At 42.4% G+C, this 17,821-nt stretch overlaps 1 protein-coding gene across 4 annotated transcripts in view; it reads left to right on the top strand.

The window, feature by feature from the left end:
* The first annotated feature begins 15,814 nt into the window (after window positions 1–15,814).
* LOC140716840 (rho guanine nucleotide exchange factor 12-like) overlaps window positions 15,815–17,821 on the top strand; it is a 144,701-nt gene continuing 142,694 nt past the window's right edge. For all 4 annotated transcript variants that reach the window (XM_073029803.1, XM_073029800.1, XM_073029802.1 and 1 more), the window contains exon 1: window positions 15,815–16,924. In XM_073029803.1, coding sequence (XP_072885904.1) covers window positions 16,893–16,924 — 32 coding nt within the window. In that variant the 5' untranslated portion in view covers window positions 15,815–16,892. The remainder of the gene's footprint in view (window positions 16,925–17,821) is intronic.

The raw sequence follows: 17,821 nt of genomic DNA, 5'->3' as shown, positions 1-17,821 counted from the left end.
AGTTAAAAAAAAATAAAAGAACCCTGCGGTGATACTCAATGGAAGTCAGTGGGAGGAGCATTTGGAAGCAATAAATATATTGTAAACCCCATTCAAAGTCTGCTTCATCATTTACTATCTTATGCCTGACAGATATTTCTGCTGTTATGGTTATACAAAACATAATCCTAAGAAACAAACAATTCAGTTAACACACACAAAATGCTGGAGGAACTCAGCAGGCCAGGCAGCATCTATGGAAAAGATTATAATCGATGTTTCTCAGCCTGAAATGTCAACTGTACTTTTTTCTCTCGATGCTGCCTGACCTGCTGAGTTCCTCCAGCATTTTGTGTGTGTTGATTGGATTTCCAGCATCTGCAGATTTTATTTTGTTTGTAACAATCCTGATGCAAGGATTTGACACAAACTGTTCACAATTCCTTCTCCCCATTCCTCCCCCCCCCCCCCACCCCAGAGATGCTGGTTAGCCCACTGAGTTCTTCCAGCAGATTATTTATTGGTCCAGATTCCAGTATCTGCAGTCTCTTGTGTTACCATAATCAATTTGTCCTTATGAAATCTAAGGACTGTTAAGGATTGCATATTCCTTACCTGTTGTTTTCTGGTTTAAAGGATAGGAAGAGCTGAAAGTTTCATTAATTTTCTTGCAATTCTCTTGAATGAAAGCCTCTTTATACAAATACATCAGGGTACCAGAGCCCTTGTGGGGGTTGAACATATGGGATCTCATACCTCAGTACACCTGGAGTCTCAACCATAAGGGTCTTCACCATAACATTTTGGGTTGGAGCCTTCAGAACTCTGAAGATTTCAAGTATGTTGGATATCAGTGACTAGTTAATCAAGTGCACAGCTTACATAAATTATTCAAAATTGTTGTTTTATTGAACATTTTCATTGTATTGATAAATTATGTTCTGTTTCTGCACAGTAAAAAGAGAAAATACAGTTATAGATGCATCTTCATTGATTTGCAATCTAACCTTTAACTTTCTATATAGAGAATTAGATAAAAGCTTGAAGCAGAAACATTTGCACAGCTATATAGGTAAACTAATAAATTTCCAATAAACTGGCACAAGCGCAGTTTACTAAATGGCCTGTGTCGTATAAGCTTATGTTTTAGTAGCACTGAATGAATCTAGATTGGAGCCACATTCAAGTCAAGTGTCTCACTATCCACCAGTTCCCAACGTTGACAGTGAGGCCTCCCAAAACCAACACTCTGGGGTCAAGTGGAAAGCTGTAGCTGAAAATAAGAGTGAGGGAATGTTTAAGGAAATGTTTGAGTTGGGAGGCTTGAGCCTGTGTTTGGTGAGAAACAGAAGGTTGCAACCTATCCTGGTTATGGGTAGATAGAGAAAGGATGCCCAATTTTTATTTTGTACAAGTTTCTTTTGGACCTGTTAACATTGTGGGGAAATCAGTCATGACTTACTATTTCGTTCACTGTTAATATTATGGTTTCTGAGTTCACAGTCCATGCTTTTTTCTCCAAGTCAATTGTAGTGAGTTTTATGACTGTCCTATTGAAAAGCAATCTAGACAAATGGATAGCTGGAAGACTTAAAAGCTCCAAGGACAGGTAAAATACTTAAAAAGAATTTAAGGAAAGTCTTTAATATTTGAGAAATCTGAAGGGAATCTTCACTCAGAGGGTGGTGTGAGTGTGGAATGAGCTGTTAGTAGAAGTGATCAATGTGGGTTCAACTGTAATATTTAAAATAAGTTTGGATAGGTACATGGATTAGAAGAGGAATGGAGGGCAATGGTTCCAGGTACATGTAGAAGGAATTAGGCAGAAGGCCAGGCCAGCACATACTAAATGGGCTGAAGGGCCTTTTTATGCGCTGTCATATTCGATGACTCTATGATAGACCTCAAGAGAAAGGCTGAGGTATGCAACCTTTGCTTTATTATTTGATTGGCTTCACTGCCGTTCAGACATGGTGAATGAATCACTGTTCCAAAGACGGGTTTTGACGTTTGTTATCTGAGGCAGATTCCATTTTTGGATGCCAGATTATGTCAGTTTTTACGCCTCCAAGAACACAGGTGCAAGATGATGAGGTAAAAACTACCATGTGCCTCCACAACAGCCTTTTCTGAACATCATTTGATTAAAAAATGTAAAAATTAAATGCTTCATACTCCCTAAACAGGGAGTCTGTTCTTTCTTTGACAAAAATTAGTGTCAATAAGTTGAAAGTAGGCAATTTTAGCAATAATCATCACGTGAATGAGCACATATTATGTTACATTCAACAGGTTCATTTGCTGCCATCAGTAAATTACCAGACGTATGGCTCAGTGAGTTTGGAGAATAATTAAGTCATGCATCAAGGTGTTACAGGTTCAAAGATCATTTGAGCCAGTAGCTCATTATTTGTGAGGGAAAATCACCCAGCATCAGTTCTCCTTATCTTTTCTCAGTGATCTCTGGTGAAATATGTGCATGTCTAAACAAGGTTTGGCTGTGATAGAGTCACAGAATCCCAGGTACAGAAGAGTGGTTCGATTAGTACTGTTGTCATGGAAATTGCCCCACAATCAGTCCCATTCCTTAGCCTTGTCCTATAATCTGCAATCAACTTGGGCCTCTGTACCTCCTTCTGCAACTGGATCCTTGACTTGCTCATCGGGAGACCACACTCAGTCAAATCGGAAATAATATCTCCTCCTTGCTGACAATCAACACTGGTGCACCTCAAGGATGCGTGCTTAGCCCACTGCATTATTCTCTCTACACTTATGACTGTGTGGCTAGGCACAGCTCAAACGTCATCAATAAATTCACTGATGACACAACTTTTGTTGACGGAATCGCAGATGGTGGCATTGAGGCATACAGAAGTGAGATAGATCAGCTGGTTGATTGCTGTCTAAATAACAACCTTGCACTCATTATCAGTAAGACCAAGGTATTGTGGACTTGAGAAAGAGGAAGCTGGGTGAACACACACCAGTCCTCATCAAGGGGTGAGCTTCAGGTTTCTGGCTGTCAACATCTCTAAAGATCTATCCTGGGCCCAACATATTGATGCAATTATGACAAAGACATGCCAGCAGCTATACTTCATTCGGAGTTTAAGGAGATTTGGTACATCACCAAAGACTCTAGCAATTTTTTATAGATGTACAGAGGAGAGCATTCTGACTAGTTACATCACCGTCTGGTCAGAGGCACCAATGCACAGGACTGGAAAAAGATACACAGGTCATAAACTCAGCCAGCTCCACCATGAGCACAGCTTCCCTGCCATTGAGGACATCTTCAATAAGCAATGCCTCAAAAAGGCAGCATCTGTCATTAAGGAATCTCAGCATACAGGAGATGCCCTCTTTTCATTATTACTATCAGGGAGGAGGTACAAGAGCCTGAAGACATACACTCAACATTTTAGAAACATCTTCTTCCCCTCCACCATCAAATTTCTGAACATCCAAAAACACAGTCTCACTTTTTGCTCTTTTTTTGTGCTACTTATTTATTTTTTATATTTCTTATTGTAACTTATAGTATTTTTTCTCTATTACACTGTACTGCTATCGCAATACAACAAATTTCATGACTTATGTCAGTGATAATAAACTTGATTCTGATTCCTCATGTGAAGGTGCAGCTATGATTGCCCTTTGAAAGTTCCTAAGGAATCAAAATCCATGACACATCAGTGGTAAAGAACTCTACTTTTTAACAGCCCTCAGTGTGAAGATATTTCTTCAAATTTTCCTTCAAGTTGTGTTGCTAGTTTTGATCTACAGCATCAGCTTACAGGGTCTTAAATCTAGGCAACTGTGGTGGGTTAGCTTGGTAGATTGGGGATCTGCATTTATATATATGATTAGAAACAAGGTTAACATTCATATAATTAATTAGACAGTATACATCCCTGTAGGAACAATAAATACAAAAGAAAAGGTGGCTCAGCTATAGCTAACAAGTAAAGCTGAAAATAGCATTAAATCAAAGGAAAAAGATTAATATGTTGCCAAAAACAGAAGAAAATCCAAGGGCTGGGAAAATTGCAGAACTGAATAAAAAAGGACCCAGGATTTTTATAATGAAAGGGCAGATAGAACAGGATACTAATCTAGAAAATGTGGATCTTTTACAGATGGGAGAGAAGAAATGAGATTGGGAAATGATATTGGAGAAATTACATGTATGGAATCATACAGCAAGTCCCAATTTCCCACGTTCAGCCCATATCCCTCTAATGCCGGCGCTCCATGTATCTATCCAAGTATCTCTCAAATCAGTCTGTCTTTACTGAAAATAAAAGCAGAGAAAGCTTTGAGGTAATTGTGGAGAACAAGTTCAAAGTTGATGAGAAGCTGAAGGAAATTAGTATCATTATAGAAGTAGCACTGGAGAAAATGATGGGACTGAAATTCCTGGAGCTGAAGAAATTCATCTCAAAGTTTTGAAAGATGCAGCTAGGAGGTTGTGGATGCCATAGCTGTTATCTTCCAAATTTTCATAGATTATAGAGCAGCTCCCACAGATTTTAAAGTGGCAAATTTAAGAAAGGAGACTGAGAGAAAATGGAGAACTATCGTTCAGTTAGCCTGACACCAACATACAGAAAATGCTATTAAGGAGGAGCTTTAAAAAATAATAATAGGATTGGGAAGAGTCAGCATAGAGTTATGAAAGGAGAATAGTATTTGAAAAATCTGTATGTTTTTTGAGGTAATTGCAGAAAGTTAAGAAGGAACCAGTAGTATTTTTGTATTTTCAGAAAGCCTTTGATAAAGGGGCACATAATTGGTTATTAAATAAAATTAGAAACATGGGAATTGGGGGTAATATATTAGCATGGATTTGAGAGTAGTTAATGGACAGAAAACAGGGTGGAATAAATGGCTCAATTTGTGACTAGAAGTCTAGCCTTTTCAGTTTCTCCGCCAACAAGCAACTCACTGATGTGGCAGACCTGCAGCACTTTAAGTTCTTAATGTCTAGCGGGGTCTTGTGATTGTGAAAAATACTTCTAAAAAAGACAATAATTTCTTTGGTTGACCCCATAGAAGCCGCTGCGACTAGGTGTGTCGCCATCTTAAACAGAAGGCGGGTATTGTAGGGTGAGGTCATCATTGATTTAGTTGAGGAGACTAAGAGTGATATCTCTAAATTTAATGAATATAAATCTGGGTACCAGAGTGATTCTGTGGAGACTTGAGAGACTGCAGATGCTCATCCACTATGCCAGCCAGGAATCTCCTGGTGACCAGCCATTTTATTTTCACTTGCCATTCCCACAATGACATGTCTGTTCACAGCCTCCTCCACTACCTGGTAGAGGCCGAATACAAGTTAGATGAATAGCACCTCATATTCCGTCTGGGTAGTCTCCAAGTTGATGGCATGAACTTCAAATTTTCTAACTTCCAGTAACTCCCCTCTGTCACTTCTCTCCTTTTGTTTGCCCCTGATCGCACAGGCCCCCATCTCTCTTTCTCACTCCCAACCCACCCTTTCCATCTGCATGTCATCACACATCCCTTCCACTGGTTCCCCTCCCCACATCCTTCCCTTTACTCAATGTTCTACTGTCCAATCAGATTCCAGCTTATGCAGCCCTTTGTCACTTCCATCAATCACCTCCCTGCTTCTTGCTCCACCCCTTCCCCCACCTTTTTATACTGGCTGTCTCTGCTCTTTCTTTCTAGTGCAGATGAAGGGTCTTGAACCAAAACATTAACTGTTCATTTCCCTCCTATATACTGTCTGACCCACTGTTTCCTCCAGCTCCTTCTTGTGTTGGGTTATAAGACCATAAGACATAGGAGCAGAATCAGGCCACTCAGCCCACCGAGTCTACTTCACCATTCCTTCATGATTGATTTATTATCCCTCCCAACCCCATTCTTCTGCCTTCTCCCCGTAACTTTTGACACCCTGACAAACCAAGAATCTATCAACCTCTGCTTTAAATATGCTCAATGACTTAGCCTTCACAGCCGTCCATGGAAATGAATTCCACAGATTCATCACCATCTGGCTAAAGAAATTCCTTCTTATCTCTGTTCTAAATGGAAGTCCCTCTATTTTATTCTGAGGCTGTGCCCGCAGGTCCTAGAATTACATCAAAAGCTCCTCATATATTAACCCTTTTATTTCTGGAATCATTCTCATCAACCTCCTCTGGACACTCTCCAATGCCAGCACATCTTTTCTGAAGTAAGGGGCCCAAAACTGCTCATAATACTCCAAGTATGGTCTGATGAATGCCCTTTAAAGCCTCAGCATCACATCCTTGCTCTTACATTCTAGTTCTCTTGAAATGAATACTAACATTGCATTTGCCTTCCTTACCACTGACTTAACCTGCAAATTAACCTTTAGGGAATCCTGCACAAGGACTCCCAAGTTCCTTTGCATCTCTGATTTTTGAATTTTCTCCCCATTAAGAAGATATTCTATGTCTTTATTCCTTCTTACAAAGTGCATGACCATACACTTCCCTGCACTGTATTCCATCTGCCACTTCTTTATGTGAAGGATGCACAGAGGCTTCATTCAAATAGATAGGAAGGATGTCTTGCTCACATGTCCAATGTCATGCTTGCGAAAAAGACACAATACCCTGAGCCCTGTAATGGGAAGCATTACTAAGTGGATGGAGGAAAAGATTCAACAGTCCACTCAAAGCCTAACAGGCAAGTCTCCTCCTAGGCAAGGACATAACAGATAGAATCTAATGTTGTAAAACTATCAATTAGGAAAAAAATAGAAAAGTGGGCTATTATATGAATCACAGAAAGTTAATATGCAGGTATTGCAAGCAATTAAAAGGCAAATGGCATGTTAGTCTTTATTGTAAAAAGATTTCAGGTTCTAGAGTAAATATTGTATCTAAGGCACTGAAGAGACTTTGAAATACTGGAGAGAAATGGGTGATAAAGCATATTTGTGGAAAGTGTGAAGTGATTCACGTGGGAGGCTTAGTAGGGTTGGGATTATACAGTGAATGGCAGGACACTAGAAAGTACTGAGGAACTAAAGCAATAAGGATCAACTGAACAGGCTGGTTTGTTTTCCTTAGAGTGGAGAAGGCTGATCAGAAGGATCTGACTGAGGTATACAACATTATGAGGGGTATAGACAAGGTAGATACTAGCAAAAGATTTCTATTAATAGATATACAGTGCTTATAAAAAGTATTCACCCCCCCCCCCCATCTGGAAGTCTTCATGTCTTACTCTTTTACAACATTGAATCACAGTGGACTTAATTTGGCTTTTTTGACACTGATCAACAGAAAAAGACTCTTTCGTGTCAAAGTGAAACCAGATCTCTACAAAGACATTGATGTTCCCATACCAGGCCATAATGCAGCCAGTCACCACACTTTACACCACACATCTATAGAACAGTTCAGCACAGGAAAAGGAACTTATATCTTATAAATCAAAACACATAAACAAAAAAAATCATTAGTCTTATAGTGAATTCTGGGAGACTCCATGGCATCTCTCCTTCAGTCAGAAATATTACTTGCTACCCCAACATTTTGACCATCTTATATCCAAATTGCTATTCCTTTCAATATACAACATCCACTGCACCATCTTTATCTACAAAGAATTCAATATTCAGGTAGCCATGATTTGCCTTGAATAAAGTTGTGCTAACTGGCCATTATAATAAGCACATATTTCTCTCAGATGACAACTGCCCCACCCTTCACCTTAACAAGACCACTAGTCCTCATTTTTCTACTTAAGCCAATTGATACTTTTGTGGGGGATGACCTCCCAGGAAAATGCCACTGGCACTGACCATGGGTCAGTGGTCCAGAAGGGAAAGAGGGAGAAGAGGGGAATGGTAGTGATCGGGGAATCAATAGTCAGGGGAACAGACAGTTGATTCTGTGGACATGAACGGGACATCCGGATGGTATGTTGTTTCCCAGGTGCCAGGGTCAGGGATATCTCGGATTGCATCTGCAGCATTTTGGAGGGGGAGGGAGAGCAGCCAGATGTCTTGGTACATATTGATACCAACGACATAGGAAGGAAAAGCAATGTGGTCCTGAAAAGAGAATTTAGAGAACTAGGTAGAAAGCTGAGAAGCAGGACCTCAGGATTGCTGCCTGTGCCACATGCCGGTGAGGGTAGAAACAGGATGATTTGGCAGATAAATGCATGACTGTGAAGTTGGTGCCGGGGGCGGGGCCTCAGGTTCTTGGATCATTGGAATCTCTTCTGGAGGAGGTATGACCTGTTCAAAAGTGACGGGTTGCACCTGAACTTGAGGGGGACCAATATTCTCGCGGGCAGGTTTGTTAGAGCTGTTGGGGAGGGTTTAAACTAATTTGACAGGGGGATGGGAACTAGAGTGAAGGGACTCAGGACAAGATGGATGGTAAAAAAGCAAAGACAGCATGCAATCAGACTATCAGGAAGGACAAAATTGCAGGCAGCAGGGTGAGTATCAGTGCATTAGGGATGCAGAATCAAAAAGGGTAGCAAATACAGTACTCAAAGTGTTATACCTCAATGCACGGAGTATAAGAAATAATGTGGATAATGCTGTTGCACTATTACAGATTGTCAGGTATGATGTTGCGGCTATCACTGAATCGTGGCTGAAGGATGGGTGTAGTTGGGAGCTGAATGTCCAAGCTTACACATTGTATTGGAGGGATAGGAAGGTAGGCAGAGGGGGTGACGAGGCCCTGCTGTTAAAGAATGACATCAAATCGGTATAAAGATGTGCCATAGGGTCAGAAGATGTTGAATCTTTGTGGGTTGAGTTAAGAAACTGCAAGGGTAAAAGGACCCTGATGGCAGTTATATACAGGCCTCCTGGGATATGGACCAAAGATTACAACACAGAATAGAAAAGGCATTTCAAAAGGGCAATGTTATGATAGTCATGGGAGTTTTTAACATGCAGGTGTTTAACAGGTGTTCCGATCAATGAGATGAGATTGGAGGTTGGGTTGTAGAGGTGCCCTGTCCAAAAAAAAGAAGACACAGAAAGTCAGGTTACCAACAGAGCCTGCTCTTCTCAAGAGAGATCTGTTTATGTGCACCATGTCTCAATCAAAACAACTTTCAGAGGACCTCAGAAGAAGAGTTTAGAGATGTGTGAAGCTGGAAAAGGCTACACAAGCATTTCTAAAGACCTGAGTGTTCATCTGTCCACAGCAAGAGAAATTATCTGAAAATGGAGGAAGTTCAGTACTGTTGCTACTCTCTCTAGGAGTGGCCATCCTGCAAAGATCACACCAAGAGCACAATGTGCAATGTCGCCGGAGGTGAAAACAAACCCAAGGGTAACAGCAAAAGACACACAGAACTTGCTAAAGTCTCTGTACATGAGTTCACTATAAATAAAACACTGAACAAGAATGGTGCTCATGGAAGGACACCATGAAGGAAACCACTGCTCTCCAAAAACAAAAACATTGCTGCACGTCTCAAGTTTGCAAAAGACCAGCTAGATGTTCTACAATGCATCTGAGACAATGTCCTGTGGACAGATGAGACAAAAGTTGAAATTTTTGGCAGAAATGCACATTGCTATGTTTGGAGGAAAAAGGGCACTGCACACCAAGGCCAAAACCTCATCCCAACTGTGAAGCATGGTGGAAGGAGCATCATGGTTTGGGGCTGCTTTGCTGTCTCAGGGCCTGGACAGCTTGCAATCGTTGAGGGAACAATGAATTCAAAGTTGTATCAAGACATTTTACAGGACAATGTCAGGGTAGCAGTCCGTCACTTGCAGCTTAATAGAAGTTAGTTAATGCAAGAGGACAATGATCCGAAAGATAAGAGTAAATCAAGATCAGAATGGTTTAAAAAGAAGAAAATTCATGTTTTGGAATAGCCGAGTCAAAGTCCTGACCTTAACCCAACAGAAATGTTGTGGAAGGACCTGAAGCAAGCAGGTCATGCAAGGAAGCCCACCAACATCCCAGAGTTGAAGCAGTTTTGTAAGGAGGAATGGCATAAAATTCCTCCACGCTGATGCACAGGACTGATCAACAGTCACCGGAAATGTTTGGTTGAAGTTATTGCTCTGCAAGGGGGTCACGTCAGTGACTGAAAGCAAAGGTTTACATGCTTTTTCCAACAAATACATGTAATATTGGATTATTTTTCTCAATAAATAAACAAACATGTATTTTTTGTAGTATTTATTTAATTAGGTTCTTTTTTTCTAGTTTTAGGACTTAGGTGAAGATCTGGTCACATTTTAGGTCATATTTATGCAGAAATAGAGAAAATTCTATAGGGTTCTCAAATTTTCTAGCACCACTCTATTCCAAAAATGAAGAAATACTCAAATGGCAAAATAGTACAGCCGTGGCTGACAAGGGAAGTCAAAGCTAATGTAAAAGCTAAGAGAGGGCATACAACAAAGCAGAATTAGTGGGAAGACAGAGGATTGGGAAGCTTTTAAAAACCTACAGAGCAACTAAAAGAATCATGAGGAGGGAAAAGATGAAATATGAAAGCAAGCTAGCAAACAGTATCAAAGTGGATACTAAAAGCTTTTTCCAAGTATGTAAAAAATAAAAGAGAGATGAGAGTGGATATAGGACTACTAGAAAATGAGGCCAGAGAAATAATAACGGGGGACAAGGAGACGGCAGATGAACTAAATGAGTATTTTGCATCAGTCTTCACTGTGGAAGACACTAGCAATGTGCCAGATGTTGAAGGGTGAGAGGGAAGAGAAGTGAGCGCAATTACTATTTCAAGGGAGAATGTGTTCAAAAAGCTGAAAGACCTAAAGGTACAATAGTCACTGGGACCAGATGAACCACACCCTGGGGTTTGCAAGAGGTGACGGTAGAGATTGTGGAGGCGTTAGTAATGGTCTTTCTAAAATCATTGGACTTTGGCATGTTGCCAGAGGGCTGGAAAATTGCAAATTTCACTCCACTCCATTAGAGGAAGGCAGCAGAAAGGATATTATAGACCAGTTACCCTGACCTCAGTGATTGGGAAGATGTTGGAGTTAATTGTTAAGGATGAGGTTATAGAGCACTCGGTGACAGAGGACATGATGCGACAAGGTCAGTATGGTTCCCTTAAGGGAAAGTCCTGCCTGACGAATCTGTTGGAATTTTTGAGGAGATTACACATAGGATAGATAAAGGGGATGCAGTGGATGTTGAAAATTTGGATTTTCAGAACCTTTGACAAGATGCCACAAATGTGGCTGCTTAGCAAGTTAAGAGCCCGTGGAATTACAGGAAAGTTACTAAGATGGTTAGAGCATTGTCTGATTGGTAGGAAGCAGTGAGTGGGAATAAAAGGATCCTTTTCTGGTTGGCTGCCAGTGTCTGGTGGTGTTCCGCAGGGTTGGTGTTGGGACCACTTCTTTTTACGCTGTATATAAATGATTTAGATGATGGAGTAGAGTACTTTATTGCTAAGTTTGCAGATGATACAAAGATTGGTGGAGGGGCAGGTAGTGTTGAGGAAACAGGTAGGTGAGACAGATTAGGAGAACGGGCAAGAAAGTGGCAAATGAACTACAATGTTAGAAAATGCATGGTCTGCACTTTGGTGATAGAAATAAATGTGCAGACTATTCTCTAAACGGGGAGAAAATCCAAAAATCTGAGACGCAAGGAGACTTGGGAGTCCCTATGCAGAACACCCTGAAGGTTAACTTGCAGGTTGAGTCAGTGGTGAGGAGGGCCATGTTAGCATTCATTTCAAGTGGTCTAGAATACAAGAGCAAGGATGTGAAGCTGGGGCTTTATAAGGCACTGGTGAGGCCTCACCTTGAGTATTGTGAACAGTTTTTGGCCCCTCATCTTAGAAAAAGTGTGCTGGCATTGGAGAAGACCAGAGGAGGTTCACAGGAATGAAAGGGTTATCATACGAGGAACATTTGATGGCTCTGGGTCAGTACTCGCTGGAACTCAGAAGGATGAGGGAGGATCTCACTGAAACTTTTCGAAAGTTGAAAGGCCTAGACAGAGTAGATGTGGAAAGGATGTTTCCCATGGTGGAAGAGTCTAGGACAAGAGGGCACAGCCTCAGGATAGAGGGGCGCCCTTTCAAAACAGAAATGCAGAGAAATTTCTTTAGCCAAAGGGTGGTGAGTTTGTGGAATTTGTTGTCACATGCAGCTGTGGAAGCCAGGTCACCGGGTGTATTTAAGGCAGAGATTGATAGGTTCTTGATTGGACATGGCATCAGAGGTTACGGGGAGAAGGCCAGGATCTGGGGTTGAGGAGGAGAAGGAAAAAGGATCAGCCATGATTGAATGGCAGGGCAGGCTTAACGGGCCAAACAGCCTAACTATGCTCCTATGTCTCATAGTATCTTCAAGGGAAATACATGAAATTTAGAGACTGAATCGGGGCCAGGCAACTGAGAGCAGCCACCAGTGGTTAAATGATTTGCTTAAACTGGAACAGGATGGGTTGAGATAATAAAAACAGAAAATACTGGAATTGCTCGGCAGGTCAGGCCCTGCATCTGTGGGAACAGAAACAGAGTTCATGTTTCAGGCTGAATTCCTCTGATGAATAAGCAACAGTTCTATGCACTTCCCACAAATGTGGTCTGACCTTCTGGATATTTCTAGCATTTTCTCATTTCAAATTTTTACAGTTTTTTTTGATTTTCACTGGGTGAGGTAATAGTGAGACAGAACTGTGTTATGTTGGTGTAGATGTAGTAGTTGATTCATTCATCAAGGAGCAAATTAAAACAAGTATTGGGGCAAAGTAATATCCTTGTGGACACCAGAGGTAAAGACCCATAAATAGGAAAAGAAAAGTGTTTGTTGCATTTAGAGTCAAAATCTGTTGGAAAAGTGACCACACAATAGAGCCTGGTGTACATATAGAACCTAACACCAGAGTCAGACATGTTAACTACAAATAAATAAGTCACCTTACACTGCATGGATTCAAGGAAATAAGAGGAAACTAAAGTAGACTAAATTTCTCAGCATTAAATATGCTGGGGCTACAATAAATACATATCACATGTAACAAATTGGGAAGAAATTGGTGAAAAGTGATTCTCTGGCCTCAGTTCAACAGAGAAGAATGGAATCAAGTAAAGGAAGTCGCCATCCACTAGATAACTGAGATTAGTTTGGTCAACTTTGAGAAATGCTGTACTGAGGCTGAGTGAGACATTACCAAAGTGAAGTTCAGGTGGGCTGAATGAGGTGAGGAGAGACAGGTTTCCATAGTGAGGTTCAGGTGGGCTGAATGAGGTGAGGAGAGACAGGTTTCCATAATGAGGTTCAGGTGGGCTGAGTGAGACGAGGAGGGACAGGTTTCCATAGTGAGGTTCAGGTGGGCTGAGTGAGATGAGAAGGGACGGGTTACCATAGTGAGGTTCAGGTGGGCTGAATGAGACGAGGATGGAGAGACTGACTGGTAGGAGGCAGCGAGTGGGAATAAAAGGATCCTTGTCTGGTTTGCTTCCAGTGACCAGTGGTGTTCCACAGGAGTCGGTGTTGTTACCACATCTTTTTATGCTGTATATAAATGATTTAGATGATGGAATAGATGGCTTCTTTTTGCCAAGTTTGCAGATGATACGAAGATTGGTGGAGGGGCAGGTAGTGTTGAGGAAACAGGTAGGATGCAGAAGGACTTAGACAGATTAGAAGAATGGGCAAGAAAGTGGCAAATGAATTATAATGTTGGAAAATGCACGGTCATGCACTGTAGTAGTAGAAATAAATACGCAGACTGTTTTCTGAACAGGGTGAAAATCCAGGAATCTGAGATGCAAAGGGACTTGGAAGTCCTTATGTAAAACACCCTGAAGTTTAACTTGCAGGCCGAGTCAGTGGTGAGGAGGGCAAATGCCATGTTCGCATTCATTTCAAGTGGTCTAGAATACAAGAGGAAGAATGTGATGCTGGGGCTTTATAAGGCACTGGTGAGGCCTCACCTTGAGTATTGTGACCAGTTTTTGGCCCCTTATCTTAGAAAAGATGTGCTGACATTGGAGAGGGTCCAGAGTAGGTTTACAAGGATGATTCCAGGAATGAAAGGGTTATCATGGCTCTGGGTCCCTACTCACTGGAATTCAGAAGGATGAGAGGGGGATCTCATTGAAACCTTTCAAATGTTGAAAGGCCTAGACAGAGTAGATGGTGAATTTGTGGAATTGTTTGCCACATGCAGGTGTGGAGGCCAGGTCGTTGGGTGTATTTAAGGCAGACTTTGATAGGTTCTTGATTGAACATGGCATCAAAGGTTACGGGGAGAAGGCTGGTAACTGGGGTTGAGGAGGAGATAGAAAAAAGGATCAGCCATGATTGAATGGCGGAGCAGACTTGATGGGCCAGATGGCCTAATTCTGCTCCTATGTCTTATGGTCTTATGGACAGTTTCCCATAGTGAGCTTCAGCTTTGTTCTGAGTGAGACGAGGAGGGATATGTTACCACAGTGAGGTTCAGGTGGCTGAATGAGACGAGGAGGAACAGATTACCATAGTGAGGTTCACATGCATTGAGTGAGAAGAGGAGGGACTGGTTACCATAGTGATGTTCTAGTGGGCTGAGTGAGATGAGGACGGACAGTTTACCATAGTGAGGTTCAGCTGTGACCTTGATAATGGTTATGTAATAGTGAAGATGGAAGCCTGCTTGGTGAGATTTACAAATGATGCTGCTGGAAAACATCATAGACTTGAGTGGTGGCATATATTCAAGGACTTAAGAAGGAAATGGATCCATTGGCCTCTGTACAAGTCTTTGAATTTATCATAACTTACTTACTTTATGTCACTTTCTATTAGTGCTTTCTATATGAGGCAGAAAACACTGATCTCAGTAGGGGCCTGGCAATAGCATTTTTTGTCGTTTTCTTTCCAGCCATGGCTTCTGTCCAACATAAACATCCTTATTATTTTATGTCATACTTATAAATAGAATTGTTGATGTGGAAGGAAACATTTAAGGGTTAAAGCTGCAGTACCAAATCAATGATTTGTCTTCAGGTGGAGAAGTGAGACTGCAGGGATAATGTAATGCAGAATTCAGTGGTTATTTTTTGTGCAGTAATTTTTTGAATGATATATCTATAAGGAGATACGTACTTAGAAATTGTTATGTGTTAAAGCAATTCGTATATCAACCTTTCAGGCTGGAATGACCAACCACAGCCTCATCTCAGGAGCTTGAAATACCTTTGTGGGAGTTACCAACTAACACCAGCAATTCCCATTATAAATGTGGGCAAAGTAAATTATAAGCCACCAAAATTCTGTGTGATAACCGAGAAGATCCCTGCTTCTCACCCTCTGCATTCCACCTTGACTGAACAGAGGAACACTTTACGTGATAGACTAATACAATTGCGCTGCTCCATCGAGTGCTCTGTGAGGTCATTCTTACCCTTGGCCATTGGGCTGTATAATGAGTCAACTTATAGCCAGGGAAGTGATGACCCCCTCCCGTCAGACTGCTTGAGGTAACTTATTTTTTATTCTTTCCTACTTCTCTTCTGATATCTTTTGCTTTCAGTTAGCATTCATCCAGATCCACTGCAAGAAGGAATTGGAAGCATGACTTTTTGTGCTGACCCCCATGTCTGTATTGCTGTCCAGCCCTCCACTATGAACTGACAATAGGTCTTTAAGGGGATTGATCTCCGGTTGTTTTGTGGATACTCTTCCAGCAGAATGCATGCAGCCTACCTCTTCCATCCTCATTGAAGTGCAGCGGTTGCTGGAGTCTTTGGTTTGAACCAGGTTGCCTCACGGAGGGGCTGTATGTCAGGAGCAGATGGGGAGCTTTGATGCCTATGCCTGTCCTGGGATTACTTTGCGCGGAGGGAGCGGCGAAGGGTCGGGCGTAGTAGGCGCAGCGGCGGCGGACGGAGCGGCCGGAGGTGAAGCGGTTCGAGCGAAGTAACAAAGTAACAACCGGAGCGGAACTGGGAGCCGATCCGGAGCGGCAGAGAAGTTAAGCCGCCCTCGAAGCTACCCGGGTCGCTCCTTCTTCCCCATCTCATTCTACGGCCTGACCGCATCCAGCGTAGCCCTGAGGATCAACGACAACACGAAGTAGCCCCTCTCCTCTCTCTCTTCTCTCCGCACCGGATTGGATCCGGGAGTGAAACGAGCGCCGGGCTCGGGATGGAGCCGGGAGAGTGAGGCAGGAGTGGGGCGAGCTAAGGGCCGGCACCCACATCCACCACACGCCCGGCCCGATCGGCGCAGGCCTGGCCGGCGCACCGGGCCTAAGGCAACTGAGCCAGGCGGCTAGGGCCCAGAGTCCAGAACGAGTGTCCAGAGCGAAAGTCCTGGGGCGACCAGAGCCCGGGCCCTGGAGCCGAAGCCTGCCCCCACAAACTCTCTGCGGGCTGGATGTAACCTCCACACTCCATCTATAGAGGTTCGAGACTGGATTGATTCCACATCGACTTCAGTCCCGACATTGGATTGAAATCTGTACTGAAAATTGATTTCGTACTGGATGATGAAACTAAATCTATATCTGATAGATGCAGCGCTGGAAAATAAGCATCAAAGCCTGATCAATATTGCACTGGATAATGAGATTGAATAACTGATCGATACCACAGCGGATAAAACCTAATCGATAAGTATCAGGCTGGAATATGAAATTGAACTGATAAAGTGTCAATACAGCAGGAGCGGCAATAACGGGAATTGTTTTCCGGGTTGAGACTGGGCCCGGTTTCTAGAATGGGATTTAGTCCTGCACTTGGCTGTGAACCCTGATAGCTGGTCTGAGGTATTCCTGACCCACGTAGTTGACCTGAGACCGCGTCAGGCAAACTTGTCCAGGAAGTCTGCATCGAGAAATTTTGCATTTTCTCCTTGAAGTATTGGTTGTCGATCAGGTTTTGCGCAAGAAAAAATGAGAATTGGATAAGTTGTAAGAACAGGAATCAGTGAGAGGAGCCAAATGAGCGTTACACCGTCCGGGCTGAGTGAGAGGTAAGAAAGCAAAAGGGTTTTTTTTAAAAAAAGCTTAGTATGAACAATAACGGACACAATGAAAAACACATGGGTGTGGGGATTAGTGGAAAATGTACTGATGGGGAAAGGGAGGAAATGTAGAAAGGATGGGGCTTGAATGTACAGTTTACAGTGTGAACACCTGTGGCATACCTGCACAGAATAATATCTGGCTGGATGTTAAATATATTGTCGTGCTCTGTAGGGCTGTGAACAAGCTCTGGTTGTATTTCACAAGGATTCAGAATATATTTACAGAATAGTACCAGAGGTAGCTGGAGTTTGATGGAGAGATGGAAAAAGCACGAGTTTGCTGCTGGTGGAGACAAGATTAAAGGGAATTTGACAGAAGTTTCAGAGTCATGAAATATTCTGACTGGCAGAGTCACTGGAAGCCAGAGGATGTGGAATTGTCATAGATGTGCAGAGTAGAATTGCTGCTATTTACTCTGACCTCTTCAAAGTTCAGTTTTCCCATTTGCAAAGATGTCTTTTTGGTTGCACTCTCCCATTTGAACAATTCTCTTTTAGATTGTTATGAACTACTCAGTCATTACAGACAGAGCCTTCAGAGTGTGCAACAATGGTCATTATTCAGTATTGTGCCAATTTTACATATCTGATGGGTGACAGGGTGGAGATGTGTCTCTACCAAAGGAGTGTTAGGTCTCATTCCCCTTAATAGCCTGCAGATCACCCTTAGGCAAGGTGTAGCACCTGCTTAGCAACCCCCCCCCCCCCCCCACCTGAGATCAGGGTCATGTGAAGCCATGGGAGCAGGTTGTATGAGATGATCGTATGGGCAGGTATTGGTCATGGCTGGGGTCACCCATCTTGTAAAGACACTGCCCAGAAGAATGCAATGGCAAACCACTT

This window comes from Hemitrygon akajei, chromosome 26, assembly GCF_048418815.1.
Source record: "Hemitrygon akajei chromosome 26, sHemAka1.3, whole genome shotgun sequence".
NCBI classification, from domain to species: domain Eukaryota; kingdom Metazoa; phylum Chordata; class Chondrichthyes; order Myliobatiformes; family Dasyatidae; genus Hemitrygon; species Hemitrygon akajei.
This window is presented reverse-complemented; position numbering and strand designations above follow the sequence as displayed.